General features: G+C 38.6%; 2 protein-coding genes across 4 annotated transcripts in view; both read right to left on the bottom strand.

The window, feature by feature from the left end:
- Positions 1-3816, bottom strand: part of LRTM3 (leucine rich repeat transmembrane protein 3) — a 58106-nt gene extending 54290 nt beyond the window's left edge. The window contains exons 1-3 of the mRNA XM_075562693.1: positions 3589-3816; positions 3448-3481; positions 3316-3358 (exon numbers count right to left, since the gene is read on the bottom strand). Of these exons, the coding sequence (XP_075418808.1) occupies positions 3316-3358; positions 3448-3481; positions 3589-3816 (305 nt within the window). The remainder of the gene's footprint in view (positions 1-3315; positions 3359-3447; positions 3482-3588) is intronic.
- A 7133-nt stretch (positions 3817-10949) lies between these two features.
- TEX30 (testis expressed 30) lies at positions 10950-20078 on the bottom strand. Of its 3 annotated transcripts, XM_075563447.1 has the most exons (7): positions 19949-20076; positions 15773-15907; positions 15477-15550; positions 14773-15003; positions 13082-13133; positions 12377-12582; positions 10950-11722 (listed from the first exon to the last, which is right to left on the bottom strand). In XM_075563447.1, exons 3-7 carry the CDS (start codon positions 15489-15491, stop codon positions 11549-11551), a joined length of 678 nt encoding a protein of 225 aa, XP_075419562.1. In that variant the 5' UTR covers positions 15492-15550; positions 15773-15907; positions 19949-20076; the 3' UTR covers positions 10950-11548. The 3 variants fall into 3 exon arrangements, with proteins under 3 accessions (XP_075419562.1, XP_075419563.1, XP_075419564.1); XM_075563448.1 differs by lacking the exon at positions 15773-15907 and having other exon boundaries at positions 19949-20078; XM_075563449.1 differs by lacking the exon at positions 12377-12582 and having other exon boundaries at positions 11549-11722.
- Between the last annotated feature and the right edge of the window lie 2829 nt (positions 20079-22907).

Below are 22907 nucleotides of genomic sequence, written 5' to 3'. Positions count from 1 at the left end.
CCTTCTTTTTTCAGTGGTTCACTGATGGCACAGTGGCTTAAGCATGGGCCTTCTCACTGAATCTACCATAATGACATGGATGGACTGTAGCCTGTGGGCGTAAAGCTGTCAGGACCTTCATTTGTTGATGAGCCATGACTCAAAATGAGAAGAAACAACTGAAAGCATCAATTAATAATCCAAATTTGGAATGTACAAAGTATCAGTCTAGGAGAAATATCAACATAAAAATCGACACTCAAGGCATTGATGAGCTGAAATGGACTTAGGGTTTTGGCCATTTTGAAAAAGAAAAGCATATGGCTGTACTATGCTGCATTCATCTCCAAAAAGGCCATTTCAAGATCTGTCTTGAAGTACAATATCTATCTTGCTGTCTGGTGATAGGGTTTTATATCTTGCTTCTTATGATAGTGTTTTATATGTCTGAATTTAAAGAAATCCAGTCAATACAACTATTTTTCAAATTTATGCACCAATCACCCAGGCTAGTGGAGAAGTTGAATAACTGTACCAAAGTCTTCAGTCTGAAACTGACCAAACATACAATCTAGATGTAGTGATAATTAATGGCAACTGGAATGCAAAATCTGGAAAAAACAGGACAGTAATAATAGTCGTAAAATACAGCCTTGGTGATAAAAATGAAGCTGGAGATCACATGATAGAATTTTTGAAGACCAATGACTTCTTCATCGAAAATATCTTTTTCAACAACACAAAAGGCAAGTATACAGGTGAACTTCTCCAGAAATATACAGGTGAAGTTCTCCAGAAATAATACACAGAAATCAAACTGACAACATTGGTAGGAAAAGACAACTGAGAAGCTCAATATTAGCAGCTAAAACCAAGGACTAACTGTAGAATAGATCATAAATAGTTCGTCCATGAGTTCATGTTGAAGTTGAAGAAAATTTAAACAAGTCCAAGACAATCCAAAAAACAACCTTAAGTTTATCCGACATGAATTTCGAGAACATCTCAAGAACAGATTTGACATATTGATCACTAATGGCAGAAGACCAATGAGCTGTGGGATGACATCAAGAACATCACACTTCAAGAGAGCAAACAGTCATTGAAAAGACAGGAGACAGAAAGACACTCAGTGGATGTTAGAAGTGACTCCGAGACTTGTTCTTAATCAGAGAATTGCTAAGGTACCTGGGAGAAGTGATGAAGTTAAAGAGATGAACAGAATATTTCAAAGAGCAGCTCAAGAAACAAAGTAAAATATTATAATGAAATGTTAAAAGGACTAACGTTAAGGCCTTAAAAAGCCAAAAAGGAAGAACATGTTTAGCATTATCTTAAACTGGAAGAACTCCAGAAAAATTCAAACCCCAATTTTCAATGTTGAAAGATTCTATGGGCACAATACAATGCAAGATGCATCAAAAGATGATGGAAAGCACACAGAGTCACGGTACCAAAAAGAACTGATGCTATTCAACCATTTCAAGAGGGAGCACATGAGCAAGAATCGATGTTACTGAAGGAAGAAGGGCAAGCTGCAAGTAAAGCATTATCTAAAAACAAAGCTCCAGGAATTGATGGAATACCAAGTGAAATGTTTCAATATGCTGATGAATCACTGGAAACACTCTTTCATGTATGCTAGGAAAGTAGGAATGCAGCTACCTGTCCAAAGGATTGGAAGAGATCCATCCATTCCAAAGAAAGATGTACCCATTCCAAAGAAAGATGACTCAACTGAATGGTTAAAGTTGTAAAGCAATATCATTCATATCACTTGAAAGTAAAATTTTGCTGAAGATCATCCAACAAAGGTTTCAGTAGTACATTGAAAAGAGCTGCCAGGGGGTTCAGGTTCGATTCCGAAAATGATGTGTGGAACAATGGACATCACTGCTGACATCAGATGAATCCTGGCTCAAAGCAAAGAACAGCAGAAAGAGATTCACTTGTGCTTTATTGACAATGCCGAAGGAGCATTTGTCTGTGTGGACCATAAGGAACTATGGGTAACCTTGAGAAGAATGGGAATTCTAGAACACTACTTTGTGCTCATGCGGAACCTGCACATGGATTAAGAGGCAGTTGTGGGAACAGAACATGGAAATACTGCATGGCTTAAAATCAGGAACGGTGTGGAACAGGGTTGTATCCTCTCATTATATTTATTTAAGCTGTATGCTGAACACATAATCAGAGAAGCCGGCTTACATGAAGAATGTGGTATCAAGATTGGAGAAAGCTTACTAACAGCCTGCCATAAGTAGGTGATCTCACATGGCTTCCTGAAAGTGAGGAGAATTTGAAACACTTGTCGATAAAGGAAGGTCAAAGATTGCAGCCTTCAGTACAGATTAAAACTCAATGTAAATAAAACAAACCATCTTCACAACTGGATCAGTAGGTGCATCGTGGAAAATGGAGAAGAGATTGCCGTTGTCAAGGATTTCCTCTTGTTTGGATCCACAGTGCTCATGGAAGCATCAGTCAAGAAATCAGACCACATATTGCAGTGAGTCAATGTGCTACACCAGAACTCTTACAAGAGTTGAAAAGCAAGGAGGTTCCTTCACCTCACATGTGAAAATTGGTCGCTGAATAAGGTCAACCTAAAAGGAATCCATGTTATTGGAATTATGGTGTCAAAGAATATTAAAAGAACATGAACTGTTCTAAGAACAAACACATCTGTCTTGGATATAGTACAGCCAGAATTCTCCTTATGGCAGGTATTTCAAGACTTCATCTGAAGTACGTTAGGCATGTTATCAGCAGACTCCTGTCTCTGGAGAAGGACACCATGCTGGGAAGGTAGTGGGGCAGCATAAAAGAGGAAGATCTTTGACAAGATGGAGGGACACAGTGGCTGCATTGATGGGCTGAGACCTAAGAATCATTGTGAGGCTGGTGCAGGAGCAGGCAATGTTCCATTCTATTGTACACATGGTCACTACCAGTTGGAACAGACTCAGTGGCACCTAACAACAAGAGAAATGGGAGAAATATGGAGGAAAGGGGAAGTCATGGTTTACAAAGTAGACAGGTATTTAAGTGGGTAAAGGGGAAGGCAACTTTTAATAAAACAAGGGTGGGCAAAATGATTGGAACAGAGCAAGACATTAGGAAGCATGAAGAAATGTTGAATACAAAAGTGGCAGTCAGGTCAGTAAACTACCACCTAATTCATACGTGTAAAAAAGAAGAAAAATAACTGGTCGTTTCTGCATAGAGGAAACCCTTATGTGAAATTCAAAAGCAAATGTTAGTTTAAAATTGTTAATAAATATTAATTTTAAACATAACCTATTTTATTTAATATCACAATATAGCACTTACCTTGTTTTTGAAGATGAATGAGTCATAGACCAATTATCTAGAACTAAACAGGAATTAAAAAGAAAGAAGAGTTTTAATGGGAGCTCAGGCGAAATGACTTCTATATTAAAATATAACATATATGCCACTTACCTGCATTCTCAATTTTCAAGTACGTGCTGTTCTTCTATTTCAAGGGAGACAAAATGTTAGAGGAGTAATCCAAATACAAAAGTTCAATTTTACGTGCGATTTTGAAATATGGGGAAGGGGAAATAAATGATTTTTTCTTACCTTCTTGGTATTTGAACTATTATGTTCTGGAAATGTAGACTTCTTCTGAAAGGATGTGTAAATTTTTATGATTACTATTTCAAAAAGAATTCCTATAAAAATTATAAAGATGCCCATCCAATCATTTTGAAAATTACAGGACTCTAGAAGGTCCCATAACATGAAAAATGTATTATTTTCCATTTCATCCCTCCACTCCGTTTTAAGGAAGTTGTATTGCACTGGCATTTTAACATATGAAAGAGACTCGTGTCTCATTCTTAAGTTTTCAATTTTGGATTCCCACAAACCCAAAATAATGGCATGGCCATCTCATAACCACATGTAATGCTCTGCCAGTCCAAAAAAAATACTTCCAACGCTGCTCACTGTCTGATCAAGTCTGAGATTGCTCTGGGTAAGGTAAGAGACGTGTCATAGTGGGTACTCAAGTGAGCTCACATCAACTTATTTCAGCACTACTAAGTTCATTGGTCAGACATGCATAGTGCTATAGTTTGTTTAAAATTAAAAAATAATCCCTTATTAATTTCATAAAAAGAAATATGATTTACAAACAACCAGTGAGCCTAATTGGGTCTTCTCAGTTCTCTCTCGTTATACACATGTACCCATACATGCACACATGAGGTTTAATAAAGTGCATGAAAAAATGAAATGAAAAGATAATCAAGTTCTTCCATAAAGTTTTACAAACCCCTCAGCCCACCTCATATAACAAATCTGAATTGGTAGGAAGCATTTGGCATAGCTAAATTTTTTGTAAAACTACCAGCATATTTTGTGCTGCTTTGTGGTCAGGAAGATATGGTCCTTTCTTCGAAGGAATGGAAGATTGACATATTTCGCAAATAAAAATCCAACATAGAGTTAAATATGTATTTCAGACAAGTATAAAACAATTTTTTGTATTATCACTTGCTTCTTATGAGTTTCATTAGTCCTCCCCTCTCCCACTTAAAATAGAACTCATTTTATGGCTCATTTTGTTAGGTCTGTCAGTAACATTCCTCTTCAACAAATGACTGATGACTAATAACCAGACTTAGCCGCGGGGCCGGTTCATCAGTGGACTTCCTTTTCCCTCTGCAGATGGAAGCCGCAGTTGAGAAATCAAATGACTTATTGCGCTTGTCAAATCTGTTTCACAAGAATGCTTCAAGGTGTTGAAGATCAAGGATGTCACTTTGAAAACTAAGGTGCTCTTGATCCAAACCATATTTTCAATCCCCTCACTTGCTTGTGAAAGTTGGACAGTGAATAAGACTGAAGAATAGACATATTTAAATTTTACGCTGTTGATGAAGAATACTGAAAGCATATGGACTGCCAGAAAAGCAAATCTGTCTTGGAGGAAGTATAGTCAGAATGCTCCTTAGAAGCGAGGATGGGTGCGACTTTGTCTTGTGTACTTCGGACATGTTATCAGGAGAGACCAGTCCTTGAAAAAGGACAGAATGCTTGGTAAGGAGGATGGGCAATGAAAGAGAGGAAGACTCACACTGAGATGGATTGACACAGTGGTTGCAATAATGGGTTCAAGCAGCAATTGTGAGGACACTGGAACAGGCAGCGTTTCATTCGGTTGTGCATAGGAAACAGTAAGGTAGGACCATTAAGCTACTGAATTTTGAAGGGGCTTCAAAATGAGTCAGGATGGATTCAATGTCATGTAACAAGGGGCCAAGTGAAACTATAGATTATGTGTTAGAAAGTTAAGCACAAAGTCAGTGGTTCAAGTCAGTGGGAGAAAGATAAAAGATGCTGCTGTCGGCTCCTCACACGGAAGAAACAAACCAGTCAGGGTGCAGTATAACACCGATGAAATATACAACACTCCTCTAGTTCTTTAATGCTTCCTATGACCCCAATTCTACTTTACAAATCCGGCTAGACCAGAGCATGTACATGGGTACAGATCAGAGCTGGAAGCACGGGAATCCAGGATAGATAAACAACCCCTCAGGAACAATGAGAGTAGAGATGCCAGGAGGGTAAGGAGAAGGTGGAGGAAGAAAGAGGGAACTGATCACAGTGATCTACATATAACCCCCTCCCTGGGGGACGGACAACAGAAAAGTGGGTGAAGGGAGAGACAACAGTGTAAGAAAAATAATAGTAATTTATAAGTTATCAAGAGTTCATGAGGGTGGGGAAAAATGAGGAGCTGATACCAACGGCTCAAGTAGAAAATGTTTTGAAAATGATGATGGCAACATATGTACAAATGTGCTTGACACATGGATGTATGTATGGATTGTGATAAGAGCTGTATGAGTCCCCAATGACTTCAAGGAAAAAAAGATTTCCAGTCTTGGAAACCTTAAGGGCTTCTACCCTGCCTTATTAGGTCACAGTCAGTTGGAACTGGTTGAATGGCAATGGGTTTTTGAGGGTGATTCAAAGGAACAACTTCCTGAGGTCAGAATTATAGGTGGGGCAGATGAAGACCTAAGTACTGAGCTCGCTCTTTCATAGTGCAAACCTGTGAACTCACTGAGCAAACACAATTTTAGTCACAAACAGGGCAGCCTGAATTGTTAGTGCAAAATGTTAACATTAACTTTGGAGTACTTTTCCTTTGAAACTGTAATTACTACTTCGGTTGGCTTTTCTTATTTAAGATAGGTTGAGGTGTGAGATATTATTCACACCAAAGAAAAGTTCTTCTGTTATGTCAGTGTCATTTGATCACAAGAAAGATTTATTGAGCCTTTTCTCTCCCCAAACACTACAAATGAGTTATGAGTTCAATGGCACATATGACCAACTGTTTATGGTTCTCCGGTCTATAGATACTTGGAATCTTTATTCAGGTTTGGCTGTGATGTTGGGGTTTGTGTAAGGAAGAGACAGCCTTCCAGAATGTGGTAGACATTAGCTCGGGAAGGCAACGTCATTTTCACTGGATATTGGAAAGTACACGAGTAGTTCTGGTGGTGCTTTTGGTGGTGCTCTAAGTGTTAAAGCTGCTAACCACGAGGTCAGTGGTTCAAATTCACCAGCCTCTGCGTAGGGGCAAGATGAGGCTGTCTGCGACCACAAAATTTTACTAAGTCTCAGAAACTCAAGATAAGGTCACTGAGAGTTGAAACAGTCAGTGCCAGTGGGTTTTGGATGGGAAAAGACACCCCTTTCCATTTGACCTCCCATGACACATATTAGAGGTGATTTTATTCTGCTGGGTTGGCCTATAAAATCTAACGTGGCAAATTATTAAAATTTCTCATGTCTTTTAGTAGACTCCCTCTGATTCATGTATTAATTACTTCAAAAGAGATTCAATATTTTAACACTTTCAAGTTCCAAGATCCTTAAAATTATCATGGTACCGAATCCCAAAGTGGCCTAAATACCACTGTACGATAAGTAAATTATAAAAGCTGAAAAGAAACTTCTGTGAATTACTTCCCGCCCCATCCTTATGCTAACATGGAGGTTAACAGATTCTCCCCTAGGAATTTGTCATGTTTGTTAAGTACTTGCTTACTAATAAAAGGATAATCACCTATTTTTCAGCACAGACGCCTCTGTCTCTTGTACTAGAAACCTCTGAGTGGCAGATTAGAAATACGAAACTAGATTCAGGTTTCAAATTTACATTCCTAACAGTAATAAATATACAAGAATAGTCAAGAAAAAATAATCTACTAAAAGGTGTTTTAAAAAAATATCCTATTAAACAATATCACATTCTTGGGCTATTTAGATAGTGGTTACTAGGTAAGGGGTTCTGGTATTGCGACAGTGAAAGGACCCTTTCACTGAAAGACTGGCTGTTTGAACCTGCAGTGACTTTGCAGGACAGAGTCAGTTTCAATAAAGGTTACAGCCAAGAAAATGCTATGGGGCAATCCTACTCTGACATCATGAGATCTCAGAGCTGGAATCATCTCAATGGCACAAACCCCAGCCCCCCCCCCCAAAAAAAACAACAACCAATAAAGTAGGGTTTTGTTCTTGGTGTAACAGAAAAATCCTCAAAGCAAAACAAACCCAGAGATTGTGCAAAATGGTTAGACATTCTCCTGTAACTACCTCAGTAAAATTTCTTAAATAGTTATTGAATAACAAAAATGCAAGACCCTGAATCACTCTGGGGGAGAAAGATGAGACTTTCTGTTCCTATAAAGATTTAGTCTGGGAATCCCTAAGGAGGAATTCTACTCCATCCTATCAGGCTGCTATGAAATAAAATAGACCCGATGGCACTGGGTAGGGAAGTCATTAATTCACTGAATAAGGAATCAAAGATGTTTTAAGATGAGTAAAATGTATTCTCTAATCTGAAGGTATTTTTAATATAAGTAGGTGGGGCAAATATATACCTTAATGAGAAAGAATGTGTGATTAATAAAGGAAGATAGCATAGGAGTTTCAACAGAGAAATGGCTAATTTGAGGTAGTTCAAGGAAAACTGCAAAGCAAAAAAGGGGAATTTATTTACGGTGTTAAAAGTAGTATTTGGTAATAAGAAAATATACCAACTCCCCTCATATGCCTACTCTTCCTCATCAGACATCTCCTTTATCAGATATTTCTAATGCAATATAATTGTAAAAAATGTCTATTATCTAATTTCCACATTAATATATGCCTCATAGCTACTAACAAGGTATGAGGTAAGAGTAATACCGGCTATGGTGGTTGAGGTTATGTGTCAACTTGGCTGAGCCATGAGTCTCAATTATTTGGCAGTTTTATAATGATACAATTTGGAAATTATGCATTGCTGTAATCCTAAAGCCCTCACTCAGCAAGTTTAAGACAGAATTACCCCATAGTTTCTGAAGCTGTAAATCTTTACAAAAACAGACTGCCTCATCTTTCCCCCACAAAGAAGTCGGTTTCAAACTGCTAATCTTGTGATTGGCAGCCTAAGGGATAACCTAGCCAAGTACAATCTGCCTGTGCCACCCAGACATCAGCTTCTTCTGGGAGGCCCTAATGACGTAGCCATTCTCCGTGACCAGTGGGTCACCACCAGAGTTGATTTTGCCCCTTAGCGCATACTTGGCAATGTCTGGAAAACTTTTTGTTCGTCATGACTGTGTTGGGGAGAAGGGTCCTACTAATGTAGCAAGTAGAGGACCTGAATATTGTTAAACATCCTACAAAGTACAGGGCAGCCCCTCACAACAAAGAATTCTTAGCTTTAAATGCCAATCAATTTTTTTGTTTTTTAAATGCCAATCAATTTGATGTTGACAAACCAGGCTTGGTATTTTTAATTTTTCTTCCTCATAATTAGCTACCTTCCAATTCCACCCACCTCCCTAATCTACTTTCCTTCTTGTAGTTAATTCCTGAACTCTTGATCTCTAGAGTTCTCTTCACTCTGCTACACTACCAAAACTCCAAGTCAGATAACCAGTTTTCATCTGGATCTAATGGGTCTGCAAAATTTTCATTTGCAAATGTCTTTTAATTCTACTTTGCAGCCCTTTCACAGTGCAGTAGCCCAACTGATTATCCTTACTGTGTCCACTCTCCAATACTCCATTGATAATGCCCCCTTAGAAACAGGGGATCTCTATAGGTGACTGTAGCTAAGGTTTGGGAGAATGGTAGTCAAAGCTCCCAGAGGAAATAGACGACTGGGTGGCAAAATTGGTTTGCATTTGGCTACTAGCCTAAAGATTGGTGGTTGGGTCTCGCCCAATGGTGCCACAAAAGAAAGGCCTGATCATTTGCTTCTATAACGATTACAGCCAAGAAAACTCTACAGGGGCAGTTCTACTCTGTAATACAGGGACCATCATCATGAGTCCGTTGCTCAAGGGCCTCCATAACAGAACCCTAGAATTAAGGAGCCCTGGTGAAGTAGCAGTTTACGCATTGGACTGCTGGCTAGAGTCAGCAATTTGAAGCCACTAGCCAATGTGTGGGAGAAAGATGAGGCGTTCTACTCCTGTAAAGATTTAGTCTCAGAAATCCACAGATTGTTCTACTCTGTTCTACAGGATCACTGTAAGTCAGAATTTACTTGATGGCAGTAAGAGTGAAAGTTGGTATGAACCCACCCAGCATGTCACAAAAGAAAGGCATGGTAATTAGCTGCCATAAAGATTACAGCCAAGAAACCTTCCTGAGTTCTCCTCTGTGCTATTGGTCATACATTGAAAGCCACTCAATGAAGTTTGGGTCAGAGGAGGTTCCAGAATTGCTACCTGTCCATAATCTCATGCTTAGGGGGATACTTAATTTCTTGTAAGACAAATCTATGCAGGAGAACTGATTAGATTTTTTTCCTCAAATGGTCATTTCAATTTTAGACCTATCAACCGCATCTTTCTGTAGGAGTTATACTCGTACATTATCCAATCAGTTATGACTTCATAAATAGCAAGCCATCCCATTAAATAGTCGTTTCTCAGATTACTCAAGGAATAATAATCTTTTAATGATCATTTTATTTTCCTTTAAAATGAATCTTTGAAATACTTATACCTCATTTAATGTTATATTTTAACTGTATAGCAAGGTTAGTAACTTTAAAAAATCTATTTATTATATTTATATTACAGTCTATAATAAAGTTCTCTTGTATTTTCCTTTCCATTAGTTTTATTTCTAGTTCACAATCCTATTATTTCACAAGCTATTAATATTGAATACACCAGTGATTACATTATTATTCGCTTTGGAATTTGTTTATCTTTTACTACCAGTTTTATTTAAAATAAATAGTTGTGATGAGCAAATAATTCAAGATGCTGGAATGTATGACCTACGTGACATGATTGGAAGAAAATTAACAACCACCTGCAATATCCAGATGAAACAAGCTTACTCACTGAAGCGAACAGGATTTGAAGCACCTGCTAATGAAAATCAAAGACTGTAGCTTGATGTAAAGATAACCGAAATCTTCAACTGGACCAATAGACAGCATCCAGATAAACAGATTGTAATTGTCAAGGATTTCATTATTCTTGGATCCACAATGCTTATTAGCAGCAGTCAAGAAATCAAAGGGTGAATTGCATTGGGTAAATTTGCTGCACAAGCCCCTTTAACTCTTTAAAGTCTTAAAGAACAAAGACATCTCTGTGGAGACTAAAGTACACCTGACCTAAGCCAGGGGATTTCGAACTGCCTTATATGCATGTGAAAGTTGGACAATGAAAAAAGACAATCACTGAGGAATTGATGCATTTGAATTATGGTATGGGTAAAGAATATTCAAAGTATTGTAAACTGCCAGAAGAAACAAATCTTTCTTAAAAAAGTACAACCAGAATGCTCTTTAGAAAGAAGGACAGACAGACTTCCACTCATGTACTTTGGACATGTTACCAGACCAGTACCTGGAAAGGACTTCCTGTTTGGTGAAGCAGTACTAGTTGTTAAGTGTAGTCAGATTGGTTCTCACAGTGATACTATTACAGCCAAACGAATCACTGCCCGGGCTTGTGCCATCTTCACAACTGTTCTCAAGTTCGAATCTATGGCTGCAGACAGTGTCAATCCCTCTCATCAGGGAAAATGAGAAAGACCCTCATTGAAATGGGTTGACACAATTGCTGCAACAATGGGTTCAAAGTCTCCGAGTTAAACCACTGAATGACACTGAACAAAGTTGTTGTTTGTTAGGTACCATCAAATTGGTTCCAATCCAAACCGCCCCTATGCAGGAGAGAACCTTCGTAGCTGCTTCTCAATAAAACAAAAATGCCACTGTAGCAAAATCCAACTGTTTAATATTTTTTCAAAACTTCTATCCTAATGAAAATAAATTATATTTAGATCACTTTCAATATTTGTACAATATCTTTATACAACTATAACAGCACTTACAAAAAGAAATTTTATAAAAGACATTATTTTCACAATTGAAACATATTCAAAAAAATAGAGGAAACATTAAAGAACCTGGGTAGTCCGAAATGTGTCTCAGAATGCTATTCAAATGAACTGTATTTGCACTCAAAATAACATGGCCTCTAACTAATGACAATTATTTCTTGTCCATTTCAGTGATTTCTTGGATCCAAAACAAAATCTGTGTATTTATTTCTTTGAAAACATCATTTGTTGACCGTCCTTTCACTGCCATAGAATGATTGGCCTTCTCAATCCAGTGGATTTTATGAGGAGCTTGCATTTTCTGTGCCACTTTCTCCAACAAGTTCTAAAGGATAAAAAAAAAAAAAGAGGACACTCTAGTGTAGTCTGGGGTTTAATGAAGAGATTATTTCCCTTGCTTATGCTGGTATTCACTCACCAAGTACTTATTAAATACCTGCTCTACACCTACAGACAATTTTCTAGGCTATGAGATGTACAAAGAGACGTCCAAAGAAATAGAGATCCACTTATTCCACATATGAAAGTTCTAAAAAACAGATTTTTATTGATGCTAAAAAATATGCAAATTGGAGCGCTTATTACCCAACAAAATTCCTCTAAAAAGTACTTCTTTCAAGGAAAATAGGTGTTCTGGGAAATACACAGGTGTTTGATAATAGTGAGCTAATATTCAGTAATGTGTACTTCCCCCAAATTCAATTTTAGAATGAATTTGCCAACATATTGAGATGATAACCCCTAGTGATTCCCAAATCAGAGGATGCACATATTAATCTTTCATTTCTTGCATATGGGTGAATTCATTCATCAGCTCTTTTCAAAGAGACGAATTTAGTCAGTATGCTTATATTTTCACATTCTCGAAAATGCGATAATTAAGGCACAATCACACTTTTTAATAGAGAGTGAGTGTTGTAGGTTTATATCTTACTCCCCAATTCCTTCTCAGTCACACATACAATGAACTGTAATTCACCTTTTCACACATTTCATCTGCTGAGCCTGACACAAACAGTACCGGATCTTTTATCCGAAAGAGATCTTCATCTCTCAGTTTATGCTGCTGCTTTGGATGGTGCAGTGGGTAAGAAATACAAATGAGACCTCGAACAAAATCATCAGCATCATCTGGTTCGCTATGACACATCACAGAAGCAGCTGCTCTTGAACCCATTGAACGACCTAAATATCAATTAAGTTGACATTGAATTTGAAATAAGAATATTAATATAAAGTAGTGGTGATAGTATGGCAAGTTAATTTTCATTTGGTGTTCATCTGTCATATTTATCAACAAATTTAAATCCAAAAATGTAGAAGTTAACAAATGTAATAAATAAAATGGACACCTATTACCTCATGAAGAGCGAAACCCTGATCATAAGTCAACATATTAGTAGCAATTATTTTTCTAAAACATATTTAAAGGCTTGAGGGCAAATCTTGTAAAGAATCAAGAATATGATTATGAAAGATTCTTGGGTTTCAGTAAACAGACATGAAGTTTACATAGGCTTTAAATACATAAAGGATATTTTAACATCATGGAGGTAATTTATCCACATAAATAAAGATTAATCCCTTTATTAGACTCCTGTTATCAGGGTTAATTCTCAATTATATATTCATACATTAAAACAGGTAGATTTTAAAACACGTGTTCATAAATATTACAACTTACCTCCAAGAAAAACACCTGCCAGTTTGTATTCTTCTGAAGTCTTTAGATAATTCTACAAAAATTAACCAAAAGAAAACCCATCAAGTAGTCTCCTATAAACTACTTCACAGGAGAACTAAAAAATATTATATCTTATCAACACTAAAATACATGAGTCTGTAAAAAGGTAGCCACAAAACTTTAAGGGATTCTTAATTTTACCCTATCTCCCAGAATAATAATTCTGAGAAATTAGCAGTACATTTCTCTTCTTATTGTGCCTTTACTATAAAATTGTAAGTTGGAGGGATACAGGTAAATATGCAAGGAATATATCTAAAAATATTTGAGTAGTATTTATTATAGTAGAAACCATATATACAAGGAAGTTTCAAGAAGTTTATGAAAAAACTACATTACCACGATGAAACATATAACTTTCCTCTAGCTCTTAAATGCTTCCTCACCCTCACTATCATGATCCCAATTCTACTTTACAAATCTGGCTAGACCAGAGGATATACATTAGTACAGATAGGAACTGGAAACAGGGAATCCATGGCAGATGACTCCTTCAGGGCCAGTGGTGAGAGTGGCGATGCCTGGAGGGTGGAGGGAATGTGGGGTAGAAAGAGGGAACTGACTACAAGAATCTACGTATAATCTACGTATAGCCTTCTCCCTACGGGATGGACAGCAGAGAAGAGGCCGGGGGGGGGGGGGACGTGAGACACTGTAACATATGACAAAATAATAATTTATGAATGATGAAGGGTTCATGAGGGAGGGGGGAAAAAGAGGAGCTGATATTAAGGGCTCAAGTAGAAGGCAAATATTTTGAGAATGATGATGATGGCAACAAATGTACATATGTGCTTGACACAATTGATGTATGTATGGATTGTGATAAGAATTGTACGAGCCCCCAATAAAATGATTAAAAAAACCCAAACTAAATTATGTTCTATTTTCCCATGAACTTTTTAAAGCTCCCTCCTATATAAATTGAAGGTTACAAAGGCTTCTACCTAATGCTACTGCCCAACTAATAGCAATGTATAGTATTGGTGTGCATTTTCAACACTGTCCTGACTCATAGGGACTCTATGTGATAGGGAAGAACTGCCCCATATAATTTTGCAGGATGTAACCTTTCTGAGGGCAGTTAAGCGGGCCTTTCTCCCAAGGAATCACTGGTGCTCTGGAACTGCTGATCTTTTAGTTAGCGACTAAGCACTTAGCCACTGTGCCACTGTAACACCTAACTAGGGAAAGTAATTATTCAGAGCTAAGCTATTCATACCTTAGCAGGCTTAACAGAATTTAGACGATTAAGAAATTTTAGCTATTATCTAAGAATTTCAAGTCATGATATCTAAATAACAGAACATATACAGATCATAGGGCCGTATTTCTCCACTTATAATACAGCAGAAAGAATAATCCAAAATATACCCTTGTCAGATAATCCCAGTAAGAAAACTGGATCACAAGGAGCTTTTTTGGCAGCATTATGGAGGGGCATTTATGATCTTAGCACACACCTCTATGAAAACTCGGTGATGTAAAACATCTGATCCTTAACCAGTGCACACATGTTAATGAATTCCTACAGATACTTATTAAAGAATTTTAAAATGACATAACTGCTAAATAAAACTTAAATTTATTAAGAATTTAAGTAGTCGAATTTGGTGATAACAAATTCTTACCAAAACTGATTTGTAAGCCTTAATTCTATGTACAATATTAAGGCCTTTACAGGTAAATCTCAGGCAAAAAAATCCATGAGATGCAAGATGGGATGCCAGTGACATCAAATGAGGAAGATTCATATCGCCTGATGCTCCATGTGTCAGAATTACTCCGTATGTTAAGTTCTCGTTAGGTACCAAACAAACAGCATCTAGTAATTTATTTCCAAAGGGTATTTTTAATTTAACCTAGAATGCAAAAGAATAAAAGTATTAATGATCAACAATTAATTTCTTGCTTATTCAGACAAATTTATAACTACATTGTTCTCAAAGCTTCATGACTCAAGGACTAGCCTCTAAATAGAAAGCATTAATAAAGCTATTATTTAAAAAGTGCTTATGCTGTGTATTAAATAATCTAGTCTTCCTAGGGATTCTACGAGGCAAGTACTGTTCTATCCTCCATTTACTAGATGAGAAAACTGAGAAGCAAGGTAAGCTGCTTCATTTGCTCAAGTCATATAGTTACTAATCGGGATTCAAACTCAGAGCCCTTACTCTTAACCACCCATGCTCCCGAGTCCTGACCCTTAACCGCCAATGCTATACTGCCGCTCACAGTGCAAGCCAAACAGATGAAAATTCCACTTGAGCTATCTCAGTATCTAAACATCAAAGTACAGGGAACCTTGAAAATGCAGAACGTAAGAAAATATTACCTCTGTATGACTCATTTTCACTGTTGAATAACAAGCTTACAGTGTATTACATCTGAGCTGCAAAGGACATCTCCCTGAAAAGAAGATTCTGTGGTGAAAGGTGGGTTGGCAGATATGGATATGACACAAAAATTATGCATGAATACTTTTAGCAATTGAAATAAACAAAGAACGACTTCTCTAATATAGAGAAGACATTTTATATAGAAATTAATTACCTGTTCGTTTCATGATTCCCGTAAAAACTAAGAATCGGTTATAGGGGAGGGAAGATGAGACAAAGCAAATACTGATACCTTGATGTGGGAGTCTATCAGCAGAATGTTCTATCTTGTCAATAAATGTGTTTAAGCATTTCCTCAACAACTATCCTCAATGAAAGTATCAACACATTGCCAACATCATCATTGTTCCTGACTCTGTGTCCCTCCCTGCAAAAGAAGGATTATCAGCACCTTTTGTCATGCAACCTTATAGTTCCTCCCAGTACACATCTTTGAGCTCCTGAGGTTTGGGGTTTGGCTACATGGCTCACTTTGCCCAATGGAATATAGTAGCATGTCAAAATACACTTCTAAGCTGGCAAATTCCCAATAGCCCTCTTAAGCATTTGCCCTGCACCATGAGAAAAGCTAAATAAGGATACACATAGCAGATTTCAAGGAGTCCAAACTGGTCCAGCTCAGCTAAACCACAGCTGATCTGAAGAACTATGAGTACAATATGCTGTGAGCCATTGAAAATTTGGGGTTGGGATTTAGTATTATGGCAGAAACCCAATACAATTTCTTCCTACTGCTAGCAAACTTGCAGGATATTATCAATATCAGGATAGTCACTACTCATTCTTAGTTTTCCACACTGGTACTATTTACTTAATTAGGGAACAAATACTTGGTTCAAAAGATACGAAGAATACACAGTCAAATCTCCTTCAATATACAGAGAGAGGCTTCCAAAGTCTTTGGGGAAAAAATCCATTATCTTCTAATTCAATTTTTCTGAGACCTGTTTGAAGTTCATAAATGTATTTCTATTTTTATAAACTGGTGGTAAACTTTTCTGAACCCTTTCCCCCATTTATATATCTTGAAGTCTTCCTGCTATCTTTAAATGAGCTTCTTTCATTGTATTCTATGGCTGTAGTTTACTCCACTGGAGGGTTGGTTGTACATAATTTATCTTACCAACTACTAAGGAAGACTGAGACTGCAACAGTGGCAATACACTTGCATTGTTTCAAGTGTGTAGGCATAGATGCAAGATAAATCCCTGGAAGAGGAATTTCCATGTTAAAGGATATGTTCATTTTTAAAGGAATATTCACTTTTGAATCACTAATATAGGTACATGACACACAAATTTAAGAGAACAAAATGGAAACAGTGAAAAATCTCCTTATACTCTTGTCCCTAGTCACCAAGTCTTTCCTTCTCCAAATGCAACCAAGAGGGCCTGGCCTAGGGTGTTCCGTTTCGCACACAGCAGATTCTCGTCATTTGCAGATTGTGAACTGTGGATTTACTCACTTGCTAAGTTTATAATATCATAATCAATACTGACAGTGCTTTTAAGGTCACTTAAGAACATGCACAGAGCTGCAAAAAAGGTTTGAGTAACCCTACGCACATATTCCCAGCTGAGGCCAAATGCTTTGCCTTGTGTGCGCTTTCACACCTATAAAGGTTCTTGTTGAAGTTATTTTCCTACTGTGTAGTTTGCATATCATGCTTATAATTTGTAATTTTGCTATTCAAAATGGTCCCAAGTACAGTGCTGAAGTGCTGCCTGGTGTCCCCAAGCTTACAGTGGCTGTGATGTGCCTTATATATAGCCAATATGCATTAGATGCGCCTCACTCGGGAAAGACTTATAGTGCTGTTGGACCATGAAGTCCACATTAATGAATCAACCTATATTAGTGCTTTCAAACAAAAATGCATATAAAAATATTGTGCTGATCCATAGATGAAAGTGTGAACGGAGATTTGCAGGAACCTAATCCAAGACTGAAAGGAGAGCTAATGGCACTGTCCTGTAAGGACTGGACTAGTCAGAGCAGACTCGGCAGCTGGTGAGTTGGGTTTTTTAAAATCCTTTATTTCCCCCTAGGAGGAAAGCTGCCATGTTTGCCAATTCAGTGTTGCCAGCAACCTTATAGAAGATAATGGCGACTATAGAGAATTTATTGTGCGTTTTATGTGTGTACAGAATAATGCTCTTATTTAAAACTAGGAGGTATTTAAACCGGCTGCAAAGATTTGGGGAATCCAGTGGGAGAAGGAAGATGAAGGAACTGAGCCTTCATTGAATTTAACACAATCCCTGTTTTTAGAAATATAAATCAAAATTAACTGCCTGGAGTTTCCCGGCTCTTACTTTCTTAATCAGCCTCCAGTTTTAGTGAGAAAAGCAACCAGTCACTCACAAGTGTGAACTGGGGATGAGAATACAGATACCTAGTTGTTTTTTTTTTAATTTCGGTTTTTTCCTGGTCATTAAGTTCACCTCCAAGCCCATTCCCCAACAGTAGTCTGAGATGATCAGTCTGCCAGTGTCTGTGCATTTTGATTATTCCGCAGTTTCTATGAAATGGTTCCACAGCATTCCTCACTGCTGAGTTTGAATTAGGCTCGCGTTTGTCAAGTAAGACACTTGCTTTCTGGAACCCAACAACAGCACTGTCCATTTTCTCATCCTTGTTCATTTTATTTCTTTGAAAATGCCCTTTACTATAATTTTTAGTGAGATTTCAGGGAGGAGTAAAATTAGATGTATGTATGATCCCAATTCTACCTTACAAATCCAACTAGACCAGAGGATGTACACTGGTGCAGATAGGAACTGGAAATGACAGATGATCCTTCCAGGACCAGGGGTGAGAGTGGCGATACTGGTAGGGTAGAGGGAAAGTGGGGTAGAAAGGGGGAACCGATCACAAGGATCTACATTTAATCCCCTCCCTGGGGACAAACAGAAAAGTGGGTGAAGGGAAACATCAGACGGTAGAAGACATGACAAAATAATAATAATTATAAATTATCAAAGGTTCTTGAGTGGGGGGAGGGGAGAGGGGCCAGGGAAATGAGCTGATACCAAAGGCTCAAGTAGAAAGAAAATGTTTGAGAATGCTGAAAGCAACAAATGTAAAAATGTGCTTGACACAATGGATGGATGTATGGACTGTGATAGTTGTACGAGCCCCCAATAAAAAGCGTAAAATTTTTTTTTTAATTAGACATATGTATAAGGAGCCCTGGTTGCATAGTGGTCAAATTGTCAGCCTGCAATTTGAAACCACCTCTGTGGAAGAATCAGGGGTCTTACTACTCAGTCTGGAGAACTCCAGGGGGGCAGTTATACCATGCTCTCTAGGGTCACTGTGAGTGGGTATCAACTGGATGCCAGTGAGCTGGTTTTTGTTTTTAACAGGGTCACTATGAGATGGCATCAACACAATGACTGCTGAATTTTTGAGTTTATTCAATCCAGAATCGTGAATTGAACAACTTAACTTACAATCGTACTCTTCCACTCCAAAAATGGCATAGGTTCTGATGCCCGCCCCTTCAGGAAAACTACACCCCTCTAGGCTTCATGATAACTAGTTGGCTCTTCAAAGGTGGTATGAGGTTCTTACATCAGAAAGAGAACATCTGAAATTGTTCCATTATGCAATTTCGAAGCAGCCTGATCTAAATGATCTGGGTTATAATCTCTGGCTTTCATTTGGATGAACCTGGAAAAGTCTCAATGTCTTTAATAATGGAGATAATAACATTAACCTTATATACTGTTATGTGTGATATATGTATGTGTGTATATGTCTTATTTAATGGAGCATTGTTATTTTTATTATGCATTTTAATAGGCAGGACAGAATAAGCGATCACATACTACAAAATCAAAATGGCACATCCACATGAACCGTCGATTAAAAATTCGTGTGCACCATCTGCTACATTTAAAACACCACTACGTCGAATGTCCTGGGACATGCAGATAATAAAACATAAAACAGTTCACGTCTTCTAGGGAGTGTATCATCTGGTCGGGTAAATAGCAAACATTAAAAGTAACATTTCGAAACGATGACATGAGTTTGCGAGTCCTAGTTATTCCCTCTCCCATTCATTAAACAAACGCGTGCGAGCCGGGGCCGTGCAGGGTCGTTCCCCGGGGGCCCGAGATCGAAGCTCTCCAACGGGAGGCTGCTACGACCCAGCGTAAGCGGGTAAGGGCATTTAGGTGGAGCCCGTTCCGTTCGCGTTGAAATCCTCCCCACACCGCGCCCTCCTAAATCGCAGACCCCGGGCACCAAACTGACACCGCGCGCCACAAGCATCCGGACAAACTGCCTGCCCCTCGGGCGAGGAACCCAAGCACGAAACGCCTCCGGGCGCTGCCCGCAGATGCGCCACCTTCCCCTCCGACCGCGCTGCCTCAACCGCCGCCGCCGCCGCCGCACTTACCTGGGAAGCGACAGGTAACCGGACGCACCTCCCCGCCCTCGCTCCCTTCAGGGAGCAAATTGCCCAGCTCGAAGCGACCGCCTCGCCTCACCGGCCAGCGCGTTTCGCCACGGCGCACGCGCGCCCCGACTCCGCCCCCAGGCGCGCGAACGGGGCCGCGGGGCATGCTGGGAACGGGAGTTTTCTACTCCGTCTCCGGCGGGCGCGCGCGTGTTTCCCGCCAATTCCCACGGGGGCAAGAGCAGGGAGCCTGGACCGCCTGGTCTCGTACATCTATGGATGGCGGGGATATATTCCGCATTCTGTGCTGTCAGGACTAATTTTTATTTTTACCACACAGAAAAACAATCTTCAGTGGAGGGATTTCCTCTGTTAACAGCCCTGGTGGTGTAAATTACGCGCTGGGTTGCTAACCAGCAATTCTAAGCTGCTCTGCCAGAGTCAAGGTCTTGGACATCCCCCGGGTACCTGTCCAGGTCAGGTGCGGCGCAGCCCACTGGATGGCCAGGAGTGTCAGCCCTGTAGTAAGGTGGCTCTTGATATACATGGAACTACCCGATAGTGCCACAGTGGTGAATTGACTTGGCATTTTTAGGGTGGAAAGAAAGAACTGTATACTGAAAAATACTTGTTCCCAAAACTTTTAGAGTTGCCGTTTCTGTTCATAACTTCTAATGCTTTGCCAGAGCCACAGAGTGAAGGAAATAAGTTAGTTGGCTGCAGACATTTATATAGCATAAGTACACAGAGACAGGCTCGTGGCTTTTTACAAATAATGCTTTGGGGATTTGTCTTAAGGTATTACTCTTCCAACATTGTTCTGTTTTTTGTATCCCTATACCGTATCAAATAAATACTATAATTGTGTAAAAAGTCATGATATACTAATATAGTGAGGAAAAGTCTCCCGACGTAATCCTTCTTCAAGAGTGTTTATTCTTGGAACTTTGCAAAATTCCGCTAAAAAGGGGATGAGGTGTGCATATTGTTGGGGATTACATTGTATCTGTAAATCTTGTTAGGAGGTTAAGGAACATTTAAAAACTATTGATCTTGCCAAGTCATGAACATGTAATAGCTTTCAATTTTATAGTTTTCTTTAGTCTCGCTCAAAAAGATCACAGCCATCCATTTAAAGATCTTGTCCATTTGTGTTAGACTTTGTTCTTCAGATAAGTACTTTATCGTTTATCCAGCGATCATAGATTTACCATTAGCATAGATTTCCTTCACAAAATTCCTATGATGGCAGAAATCTCTATGTTCCTTCCAATTTTAACAGAAATGTTTTTGGACTATAGAAGTGATCTTGAATACAGAAGAATTTCTTAAACAAGACTCCAAAGGCATGAAGTATGTAAGAAAATATTGATAAATTCCTGTAGATTAAGATCAGGATCTTTTGAACATTAAAAAATGCCAATTGATCTAACATTCTTGTCAAAAAACAAGAAGGGCTTGTATTATATGCAACCAACAAAGCATAGTTCTAAAATACATTGAAGAATTCTATGAAACAATCAAACTTAGTTGAAAAATGAAATCTTTTAGATTTTAAATCAAACGTACTAGAAAAATGAGTTATCAAATTAAAAAAGAAATAGTACATAACCCTTTTAAAATATGGCATGCTTTATTATTAATTATATAGCAAAATTATGTTATCATTTCATTTCAGATTGGCAAAAAATTAAAAATCCTAATACCAAATTTCAAGGAAGTAAAGCAACCAGATCATCTGTTTTTTGGCTCTGGAGCAAGTGACCTTGGGACCATACATTTAGAAAATCAGTCCCTATTATCTAGTGAAACTGCAATTTAACTAGAAGCTGGGATGGAAGGGAGAACTATTCTATAAAGAAATTTGTTAATTGCCACCAAGACCTCTTTCTTGTTTCAGTTTAGAAGTCCTGATGAAGCCTGTTCAGCATCACAGCAACATGAAATCTCTCACTAGCAGAGGGTTGTTAGACATGCGGTGCACTGGGTAGAAATCAACCCTGATATGGAAGGTCAAAAATTCTACCACTGAACTCCTAATGCCTCAAAGGAATTTGAAAGAGATTACATTATAGCTCAGTTAGGGTTTCTGATGTTCATTCTGCTGTTCACTCATCCAGTATTTATTAAACTCTTAGTAGTTCTAGGCCCTGGAACAAATGATGCAAGCACTATATAGAAGTAAACACGGTCCCTGCAGTCAAGTCTGTGAAATCGGGCAAGAGACCAAGAAGATGACCGAATCTATGGTTGCCACATAGCCTGGTTTTTACAAGGACACAAGTAAGCAGAGGGAAAAGGTAAGATCGTTTCTCTTCAGGAATAGTTGCAGGATGTTTGAGCAAGATGAGGAAGAGAGGGACATGATATTCCAGACCACGGGAAAAGCATATACAATGTAACGAAACAAAATATTTGAAGACCTGTAAGATTAGTCCCACTGAACTAAAGGTGAGAGGTGACTAAAGATGTAGGTCTTATGTATGCAGTTAGAATCAGGTTTGCGTATATGTGACTGGATACCCCAAATGAGTGTTTTACACAATCATGAGGGTAGCACTGTGGTGGCAACTGCAACAAAGGGAGCAGAATAATGGCTTTATCTTGTAAGCCGCTTCTAGGGAGGCGGTCTGAAGCTCCCAATGTGCTCATAGTTAAAACTCACTGCCATTAGCAGAGAGTACAACTGTCCCTTGGGTTTCTGAGATTTTTAATTTTAACAGGGCAGAAAGCCTCATCATCTCACCTTTGAGTGACTGGTGAGCTTGAACCGCTGCCCATGCAGTCAACAGCTCCATACGTAGGCCCTTTGCCACAGGTGCTCCAGTTAAGGAGCCAGATTTTGCTTCTTTTTACTGCTCTACTGTCCAAATAGGAGTCTTGGAGGCAAAGTCGTTGAGCACGTGGTTATCTGAAAGGGTGGCGAGTCAAAACCATCAGCTATTCTGTCCAAGAACGA

Source organism: Tenrec ecaudatus, chromosome 11 (genome assembly GCF_050624435.1).
Source record: "Tenrec ecaudatus isolate mTenEca1 chromosome 11, mTenEca1.hap1, whole genome shotgun sequence".
NCBI lineage: Eukaryota > Metazoa > Chordata > Mammalia > Afrosoricida > Tenrecidae > Tenrec > Tenrec ecaudatus.
This window is presented reverse-complemented; position numbering and strand designations above follow the sequence as displayed.